The 11,207-nt window shown below is 40.9% G+C and overlaps 1 protein-coding gene across 1 annotated transcript; it reads right to left on the bottom strand.

The window, feature by feature from the left end:
* Nucleotides 1-730: 730 nt before the first annotated feature.
* emp3a (epithelial membrane protein 3a (MAM blood group)) lies at nt 731-10,185 on the bottom strand. Its single transcript, XM_080727910.1, has 5 exons — nt 10,050-10,185; nt 6,186-6,302; nt 4,822-4,924; nt 4,345-4,485; nt 731-1,153 (listed from the first exon to the last, which is right to left on the bottom strand). The coding sequence occupies exons 2-5, from the start codon at nt 6,261-6,263 to the stop codon at nt 978-980; spliced, it is 498 nt and encodes a 165-aa protein (XP_080584036.1). The 5' UTR covers nt 6,264-6,302; nt 10,050-10,185; the 3' UTR covers nt 731-977.
* Nucleotides 10,186-11,207: the final 1,022 nt, after the last annotated feature.

Below are 11,207 nucleotides of genomic sequence, written 5' to 3' on the forward strand. Positions count from 1 at the left end.
GATTATGATCATCAGGATCCAGTGGATGGAGAGGGTGGGTGAGCACTGAGCAGAATCAAATACCTCAGTGTGCACAGTTAATGACAAGTTGTCAGTGAGACGAGGGAGGCTATGCAGCATTATTATTATTTCCTCAACAGTCTGAAGGTGATACAGGCGTATCACCTTCAGACTGTTGAGGAAATAATAATAATCTCATAGAAGGTACAGAAATCCTTCCACTCAGTTTTTAAATAACAAGGGCTATCACATGTGAAATGCATGAAAGCATCATCCAATCTACCCCAAATCTGAATCATACATTAAGGGGCCCGGGCCTCTAAACAACACATCAGACAAACCTGATACAGCACAATGGTGCTTGCTATCTTAAGTTTGTCAAGAGCACCATTGTGCTATCAGACTGCACTGTGTCATACTCATACCTCACTGGAAATGTATTACAAACACATCATTCTGATCTGCTGTATATGAATACCACTCCTAGGCAAATATGCACTTTCAGCTGTGATGAAGCTGATAAATTATGGATGAAATTGAAGATTCATCAGTCATTTCACTTCTGTGTGCTTTTGAATAAAAAATGTAATACAGTATACACACTACAAAAAGTAAAAACAGAATTTATTTGTGAATAACTGGTGCAAAAAAAGAAAAAAAGAATATAGCTTCATTTTAAAAAGAGGTACATTATGTAATCCTCAAATACTTAGTGACAGATGGTAAACTATTAGCTTTACCACTTAAACCCTATATACTTCATTGACCGGAGTCCCCCAGAGGCCTATACTAGGCCCCTTACTTTTTTGTGCCTCTGCACTCAATCTCGTTATGACGTGTTTGTGAGCTTGTAGATCGACTATTTTCGACAAATGTTCGCCCCCAGAACGTGGACACTAGTGTTCATGTGGTTAAACAGCATCAAATCCTGTTTGCGTTACCCTTCTTCTTATCATCATCATCTAATTTAGTTTGTCTCACTGCTTCTTCCGCAAGTGGACATACAGGACGCCGCTGATGAGGAGGAGGGGGATGCACGACCAGGCCAGTATGAAGCAGTAGCCAAAGTGTCCCGTTTTCAGGTCTCTGGAGGAATCCAGGATGTCTTTCCTGTGGAACGTGAAGATGAGGCACGCCGCGAACGCTGTGAAACCTGAAACGACACAAGACAAAGACAAGAGACAAAGACATATTAGCCAAGCGGAAGCTTAACATAATAACAGCGCAGAGATTAGTTGTCATCATTTCTACAAGCTCAACGTGTTGCAACGTAGCATAATGTGAGCTTGTAGCTATTTGAAGAGAAGAGATTTGGTGTAGATGGGTAAAGGGAGCCCTGAGGAACCCCAGTCAACTATAAGTACATACGTAGCATCCATATTTTGGGAGGAACATTATCCAAAAATAACATATATCTAAAGGTTCAAAACGTGTTGCAACGCAATGTTTAGGGTAACAGTAGTTCGCAGTTTACTATCCGAACCGTCACAGCTTGTCCGCAGATGTCCGGACAGACGGGTAACGCCTGACACTGGTTCCCCTGACACATCACTGTGACATCACAGGTGACATCAGTGATGTCAGATACTCAGAGCAGGGATCTCCATATATGGGCTTAAACAGGTGACATCACACACAGTGATGTCAGATACTCAGAGCAGGGATCTCCATATATGGGCTTAAACAGGTGACATCTCAGTGATGTCAGATACTCAGAGCAGGGATCTCCATATATGGGCATAAAAGGGATTCTGTTAGGGATCTCCATCTATGGGGATAAAAGGGATTGTATCCCAGATGATACCCTGTTAGGAGAACCACACTAACAGAATCCATATATGGCCAAGACAGATGGTGTCTTACTGGTTTAGATATTTGGTATAGATGGAAACAAGAATCGACACACAGTCAATTTAAAATCTGGTGTATTGGTGTGTTGAAGTTAGTGTTGGTGTTCTTTCTCATGTATATTTCATAATATTCTAACTTACTGTAGGCTATATGTCTAGGGATGGCCAAATGGAGATTTTTGAGCGGTGGTCACAACGCTCCTATACGTGGCCGTGTGTGTGGGTCTGTCTGTCTGTAGCCTGCAGTAACCTTTTCTGACCACACATGTTAAGGGAGGGGCGCTGTTGTTCAGGCCAGGCCAGACCAGACACACACACACACACACACACACGCACACACACACACACACACACACACACACACACACACACACACAGGGGGGAAGGGGGGGGGGGGGGGGGGGGAACCACCGCTCAGTTCACACGGGTGTGATTTTTTCTTAACCGATAACCGTCAGGCCTTATCAGTTAATTAACCGTTAACCGTTAAGGAAATGTGTTCAAAAATGCGCTATTTTAGCGATTTAAAAAAGGAAAATAGGCCTACACACGTTTTTCCCCATAATAAAGTGCTATATTTACACATTAAAAACCATAACACTGGGGGAAACAAGAATACAAATGTTTTCTAAAAGAAATGTGTTTTTGCAAAGAAACGGATTGAAATGATAAGTCTGTAATGTGATGCGCTGGTCGCCAGGCACGTGCGAACATAGCCCTTGAGGCTTGAGCCCTTAACCTTTATCCGTATGAAAAGGCCCTTTTAGAAATGTCAGCCCATGCCTCTCTAAAATTCTGTGCACTCCCTGGACCCTGGCTGTTGCCTAACAAAACCAGCATGAGACGCATGTAGCCGCATGTAGCAATAACTTCCAATCGTATGACTTTTGGAATCGTTGAATCGGCTAAACGTGATGTCCATTTCATTCATTTACTTCTCTCACGCCCGTGTTTTGTGTGTGCTGATGCAGCGATCATTGAATTTGCGACTCTGAGCTTTGTTATTTTCGCATAGCCTACTATGTAACCAAGACGACTTTAGCGTTCCTCACGTCATCAATGTAACATTAGAAAGTTAAAAAGCTCTTCTTAAACAGGATTCAATGTGACGACGCGGGTCTGTTTTGTAAAATCCAATCGACGAGGGAGCATGTTTCCTGATGAACAAGTCAGCGTGTACAGCCAAATCAAGCACGCAGCGGCAGACTCGCAGTTGTATGAATGCATGGATGTATAATAAACATTTGGTTGCATAACACAAAGAATGAGAGCCGCAAATGCATTCGTTCTATGCACAGATAATGTTGCTTAATGTGTATGGTTATGGTACTGTTAACATTTAATGTTAATCTGTACTTTTACTCAAGTATAGGCCTCTCTTTTCTTCTGTTTCATTTATCACAAGCAGGCTGGCCACTACAAGTATCAATACTGCAATAGAGAAATACGGTTACAAGTTAAAAAAAAAAAAAAGTCACATGGCTTCACGTTGTTCTGTTTTATTTATCACAAGCGGGCTAGCCAGCTGCAGGTCTGCTGTTTCAATGAAGGTGTATGATTCTCTCTGTATAAGCCAGGCACCGCCTCAGTGTGAAGGAATGGTGCTCCCTGCTGGACAAAATATTTCATTACACCAGTCCAGGATTCCATCGTCTGGAGGAGCAGTAAACACCCCTGCTATTGGCCCTAATGCAGTTATGTTCCCCCCCCATCGTCTGGAGGGCCGCTCCCAATCATGAAACTAGCTCGGTTACCATGTGACATGGACAGCCAATCGGCAAATAGGTCGCCTGAATGTCGCCTGAATGTCTCGCCACAAACTCATCTCTTTAAAGATCTGGTTTACACCAGATAAAAAGAGGTCCTTGTAGAGAGGGAACTCAGTTCCAGTTTTGAAGTCTAGAGCAGGGGTCTTCAACGTTTTCAGGCCAGGGACCCCTTAGTTGGGAGAGAGATGAAGCAGGGACCCCCACAACCTTTTCATAGATTCCATATAGTTTCGTTTGACAGCACGATCATCAGTGTATTTTGGATCATGTCAATTTGTGTTTTCAGATATTTAACCACTTGTACCGTCAATACTTATAAAACTTGACCTTTCACTCTATACTTAGTCTGCTCTTTTTCCCCTCTACACCAAAGCCCTTTGCCGAAAATAGCCGATCTACAAGCTCACAACGCCTCGCATCGCGAGGCGTTGTGAGCTTGTAGATCTGCTATTTTTGGCTAAAGTTCATCGAATATGGACGCTAGGGTTCAAGTTGTTAATATAAAAAGGATTGGAAGATTTGGAGGACCCCCTGTAGTAACTCTTAGGACCCCCTAGGGGTCCCGGACCCCCTGTTGAAGACCCCTGGTCTAGAGGGTGTAAGTAGTTATAAAGATGCCATTCTTATCAACTGAAGAGTGAAGTATGATCTGAGTTTAATGCAATATGTCTCTGTGTTTACAGTTTATTTTTTCCCAAAGGAGTATGTGATGAACTTTGAATTACCTGCAAAGCCCTGGCAGAGACCAGTGAAGTAGAAGAGTCCTCCTGTGGACAAGGTGAACAGCTGACCCACGAAGACCAGGAAGGAGATGGAGGAGAAGACCACGGAGAGGACCATCAGGGCCTGGACGGACTGCAACCAGTCTGGGACAGCAGGAATGACACAGTGGTTCTCAAACCTTTTCATGCCAAGAACCCCCAAATTGATTGATTGATGAATTTGACCCCCATTTGAAAATATGTTGTGCCAGGGACCCCCAGAAAAGAAGGATTTGTGTTTAAGTCATTTTTAGACTTTTATTTGTCACTTGATGGAAATAACCGGGGTGAGAATGTGTTGCGTTGAAATAACAGATTTTCATCAAGTGTAAAATAGGTTTCATTAATAGTAAAAGGTAGATATGTATTTGCAGGAAGGCCAGAAACCCTGTCAGCTATAAGATACATCACTGCCAAGCAGTTCTACAAGCAGTTCTTTACCGTTTTCATCTGTCGCAGCACACAGCCAATTATTTGTTGCATTATCATGAAAGCAGTTGTACCACAGGTCAGTGATTTCGGAATCTGTCCATACCCACCAGGACTACAGAGAGAGAGAGAGAGAGAGAGAGAGAGAGAGAGAGAGAGAGAGAGAGAGAGGGGGGGAGGGGGGGGGTATGTAAATCAGTTATGATGTTTATTGCATACATTGGCCTTGTGCCAAACCCAAAGTTCATGCATTTTCTACTGAATTTTACAGGAGCCAATTATAATAAACAGGTTTTTAATTCCAGCATTTTAACCACATACTACGTATGCTAAGTTCTCGTGATGCATTTTTGCGGTTGGTTTTCTTGTCTGCTATAGTAGTTACATTGCTTAACACTGACATATACTGTAATAACCCAGTTAAACATTGCTGAACACGGGTTCTCTTGAACTATGCTATGTAGCTGATACGTTTAGGTTAAGTTTAGTTTTCTACATTAACATATGAATATGGTTATGTTTACATTCAAAATGTCACATTTATGCTCAGTGCATGTTACTGGACCCCAATAAGTAAAGAGTTGAAAGGATTTACAACCCGATACATTTTGTAAAGTGGATTTTGTTTTCCAATGTTTATATTGCTACAATGTTTATATCCAGGTTTCAGCTCAGTGTGTGGTTCTGCCCTGGCCCTCCTTTGAGTGGTTTCAGGGTAGCTCTCTGTTCCAAAATATGCACGTGGTGGGTGGATATGATTCACCCACTGGTACCATAGTAACCAAACATTCCACATGGTCCACTTTTAAGTATTTAAATGGGGTTTAACTGATATTTCTAGTTGAAATAAGTGTTTGTTTTTAAGTAAATTCTGGGGTGCTTTTTCAAGCCTTTATTTGATAGCGACAATGGTGAGAGACAGGAAACGGCGTGAGGGAGAGATGGGGAAGGACATGCAGCAGAGGGCCTCGGGTCTGATTTGAACCTGTGTTGGTTGCACAAGGACTGAATGCTCTACCAGGCGCACCACCACGGCACACCAAATTAAGAGCTCTGTATTTTGATCCTTCCCTGTCCCCAGCTCTTTTTTAAACAGAGATTTCCAGGTTAGATACAAATGTGATCCTATCATGAGAGAACTCTTAAAGGATACAGATTAAACAAGTGACACCGGAAGTGATGAAATACAAAATGACCAGACACTATAAAACCGGTGTTGATAAATTACCTTTGTGGGTACTAAAGAGTTGGAACATAACATAATAATAACCTATCATTTTTTAATAACCAATTTGTTTTGTATAATTATACATTACAGAAAAACAAAGCAGTGCTGAATAGAAAGTGCAATAATAAAGCACAGTGCAACAACTCACCTTCTCCACAGTGGCAATGAGGAGCATGGCCAGAGTGACCAGGTGCAACACAGTCACGAACACAAGCAACAGAACCATGGCTTCTAGGGAGTTCCTCTGAGGTAGTAGTCAGGTGTCCTGCACACAGACAACACAGCCCCCCCTTTAGCCACTTTATATTCTTTGTTGTACTTTTTTTCTTCTTTTTTTCCCCTTTTTTTACAGAAAAGGTTTGAAAATATACCCAAACACTATACAATATATGGCATTCTAGCCAATGTCTCACATGAACACGCCCGTACGACAGGGAATATGTGAGAGAAAGTGGGAAGGTGTTTAGCCAAATTAAACTAGCACAACTGATGTTAAATTATTATGCTGTTTCATTTCAAACATATTGACATCAAAACTGTACTTCATGAATTGCTATGGCCACAAAATAAATCTGCACAGGAGTCACTTAAATTCAAACTCTTTCACTCCAGTAGTTATTTATTTCTAATGTTATTCTTCAAAAGGTGGGCTATGGTTTTCTCTTTCAATTTATATGTAAAATAAATCAGGTAAAGGGGGGATAGGCTGCTTGCGAATCAGGGAAAAGGGGGTACTGAAACTGAAGCCACACAATGCTGATACGTTCATTGAGGTCTATTGGACCGTAAAAGTCATTGTAGAATGCTTTATCACGTGTTTTGTTATAAACATTATGAGTACTTATGAATGCTTATAACTGTCATAATTATAGATATGTTTATAATGCATACTAAACATGGCTTCATAGAAAGTGTTACATATTGTTTTCCTGATGGTCTTTGTGGGATTCATCAGTGGTTCTCTTTGTGCAATCTAGGGACCCCCAGGGGTCCTTGGGGGGGTTCCAAGGGGTGCCCCCAAAATGAGGGAACAGTTTTAACTATTTTAGTTTTTCGGCTATTTGAAAATAGCAGATCCACAAGCTCACAGGATGTTGCATCGTGTCCTATTGAGATTATAGATCTGACAAATGTTGACAAATCTTCCTTTCAAATGGGGGTCTGTGGCAAATACATTTTAGGGGTCCTTGACATGAAAATGACTCAGAACCAGTGGGGTACATGATATAATTTGAAGGTTCTTCAGTGTAGAAAGGCATGTCTCATAGGGGTCAGCATGTCCACTTTGATTAAGTTTCTGAGCATCTGCACTGGCTATCTCTGCTCATCAAGCCACAGGCACAGCAGAGCGACAGACAGGGGAATTCCATCCTATCTACAGAGCCTGACCAGCCTCTAAGGACCATTTCACAATCCCAGGCCATGTAACTTTTGTAAACAAGCATGTAGTTGGAGACACTATCTACTACAGCAGTGGTTCTCAAAGTGGGTTCTGGGGACTCCAAGGGGTCAAAATGAGAAACAGTTTTCTTGTATTTGATGGATTGTACTAGAGGAAGCTATTACTTGTCTGTTTGTACAACTTTGACTTTAATGCTTCAATAGAAAATCCAATAAACAAAGTGTATATGAAAAAAGAGGAACAGTTTAATCACTTAAGCCCTATTTCAAAAATAGTGAATTATTTTTGCTATTTTGAAGCTAAGAACTTATACAGTTAGAGATTGTACAGAATGAATATTCACATCACCCACCAATAGACACTTTTCAGAATTCTGTACTTCATATAATCTAACAACTAGATATTCTCTTATGGGGGTCTCTTCCAACCTTTTCAATTATTGTGTCTTACTTATCTGTGGCTTGAATTTGGGGGTACTTGACATGACAAATGTTTGATAACCAGTAACCACTGATCTACAACAATAGTACTGATGGTTTGTGCTTTCTGTGTGGGCAATAGAATGTTGGAAGTGCATGTGCTTCTTCCTGTGCGCCACCCTAACCTACCATTGCACTGGAAATACAAGATCTTTATCTCAAAATAATAGCAACAACGAACCATGCTGGGAATATTTATTATAACTATTTGTGCCAACATAAGCTATCATAAGTATGTGGCAGACCCAGCTATGTACAGTTTATACTAGTGTAGATCATTAGTTTCCAGAAGTCATAGAGTCAAGTATTTCCATATTTGAACAGCTTAATCCTCTGATGTTAGGAAATGTAAGGATGCCATGTGTGTTACTGTTAGGTGCCAGTGAGTCTGGAAAGTGTCAATGTTGACTTCCTTTTCCTGTGATAAATCATATAATCTATCCATGTTTGAACAATAAGGAAGATAAATGTATAGATTAATTATGGTTGAGGCTGTCCTCAGGAAATGTGCGACTCAGTGCGAGGAAGCCGAACTGAAACTAAGTTGATATGGCCTGAGCTTTCATTAGGCTACATAAATGCCTGCACTGTGATCATCTTTCTGAGTCTGCTTTCTACTACAAGGAACAGAATCATCCTTATAAATCCACCCTTGGCTTTGACCCATACTGGGTGTTTAAATGCAATGTTTAACCCCTTCAAGATTTGTATATAATCTATACTAGTAAAACGCGTCAGGGCGACATGCAACCTCGCCAATTCTTGGCCATCTGGCCAGTGATGTATGTCGGACCAGTTACCCATATATGGAGACCCCTGGTACCCATACCCGTGGCCTCCATACTGTATATGGGCATTCCCATATGAAGTGCTGTTAGATATGGGCTTAACATTGATGACATCAGGGAACTCCATATATGGGCATAAAGGGATTCTGTTAGTGTGAAATCACAGAGAAGCCAGAGCATGATGTCAGAGCGACAAACCCATAGAGCCACAGTAGAGATACAAACATACATACATACATACATACATACATACATACATACGGACAAACTGTGACCGTTCACATACTAATCTGTGCCCTACGGTCCCAAACATGACACAATATAGTGATAAGTGGGGAACCTGCCATGACTCAGAGCCTGAACAAAAGTTATTAATGGATTCATTGCTGAACTGTGTCAAGCTTTTCTAAAGTGACCAGAGTTACAGACAAGTAAAGTAATTACAATAATATTAATATTAGAATGGTACGGAAACAGTTTGGCTGTTGCAATTCTGTCTCCCAAGTTGATACAAAGTATTTCAAGTTAATCCAAAGTATTTTGATCATAAAGCCATGAAGGAGACGCGAGTTATCTGCTCAGTCAACACTATAAGACATCAAATGAATAAATTAATAGTGCATTTTAATCTATTAATCAACATTGTTAGCATGACATGTAATTCACATTTCTATTGCAAATATAAACGGCAGCATTCACAGTGTTGTAGATTTGAATGTGTCATTCATTACTTTATACATCTGTGCCTCAGATGAGACTTTCCCTTGCCTTGGCTCCATAAATCATAACTTTCCAACGTGGTACCGTCGGGATTTTATTTTATGATCCTGTTTTTATCACTGTATATTCTGTGCCTTGCACATGGTTGTCCAATCATATTTTCTCCTGCAGCTCTGCCCCCATGGAAACAGAATGCTGTTTCTATTGGATTAATGATGAGTCCTCAGAGAGCTATGAGTTTGGTACCACTCAACATCTGGTTTATATTATGGGCTTGTGTGCTGCCTGCCTGCCTGGCACAGACAGAACCGATATGATGATGATGATGACCATAGGAAGAGCTCTAATTTTAAGGGTGTAATGATACATTGAGCTAAACATTCTCTCAAAAGGTACATGTAATAGATGAACTTTTCTCAGCATTTTATCAAATTGACCTCAGGTTCACAGATAAGCTCTAATAGAGAGTATAGTCTGCAGCAACATGTCCATGAATGGTGAAGATACATACTGTACATGTACATGCAAATAGTTTAGACTTTTTAGTTTAGAAAGCAAACTATATTTCAAGCTACAATGTTCAAGGTTATATTTTCCAAATGAAGATAAGAGAAGATTCTTACCTTCTAGGTTTTCAGTGCTCCAAGTTTGAGATATGAAAAACCGTTTTGTTGTTACCTTTGCTGGTGGTCTCTTAGTATTTTCTCACAGTCGCCTCTACCCTGCTCTGCTTATTTTTGCTTTTCTCCCACACATTCTATCCTTCAAACCCTTGGGAGAGAAGAGTAAAGAGGAGGAATGCAGAGAGTAGGAATATCGTGGAGTTCCCAACGCCCATTTCCTCCCTGCTCCTTCTGCCCTCCCCCTAAAATCAATGGTCTGGAGGACCAACTAAAAACCCAAAATAACTATCCTATGCTCTGGTACCGCTCAAAGACTGAGAATATTCCCCTCACACGAAGCAAACTGCACATGATAGCAGCCTAGATATGCAACACAATATGAAATTAAACATATTGGCATGATCCAGCGCAGGGTATTGTCATAACATTTTTTTATTCTGAATGAAAGTTATTTTGTAAGAGTTACATTGACAACTTTGCTACACACACGCACGCACGCACGCACGCACGCACGCACACACACACACACACACACACACACACACACACACACACACACACACACACACACACACACACACACACACACACACCACATTTCTTTGCCCATTAATGCCCACTACTAGTAGGCTACTAATAGGTCCTAATAATAATAAATAAAATATGAATAGGCTAATATGGTGCAATCCCTTTATCCCTTTATGGTGCAATACAGGACTCAGATCTTTACAACAGAAATTATATATAGCTACTAGCCTATTTTAGGCAGGATTTACATATAGAATAGGGCAGGCTACTTATTATAACCGTTTATTTACCCCACTGGCCACAAAAACAAAACAGAAAGACAGAAAGAAAGAAAGAAAGAACACAGGATATGCTATTACTTTAAATAACGGTCTGAGAATGCGTTACATAAAAAAGCATAGGACCTAATCTCAAATTGTGTTGTAGGCTAGAAAACATTTGCCTTTTTTGGCCAGTGAAGCAGCAGCAGCAGTCTCTTCATTCCATTCTCCAGAGCTGCTGCCCGTTGCAAACTCTTTGTCTTGTACCGTTACAATCATCATGAAGGAGAAACGTGAGCGGCGCGCTTCACTCAGCCTTGTTGTGTCCGACTCACAAGTCACAATCAATCATTCAACTTGTTCTGGAATG

Source organism: Nannobrachium achirus (assembly GCF_963921795.1).
Source record: "Nannobrachium achirus genome assembly, chromosome: 6".
Lineage (NCBI taxonomy): Eukaryota > Metazoa > Chordata > Actinopteri > Myctophiformes > Myctophidae > Nannobrachium > Nannobrachium achirus.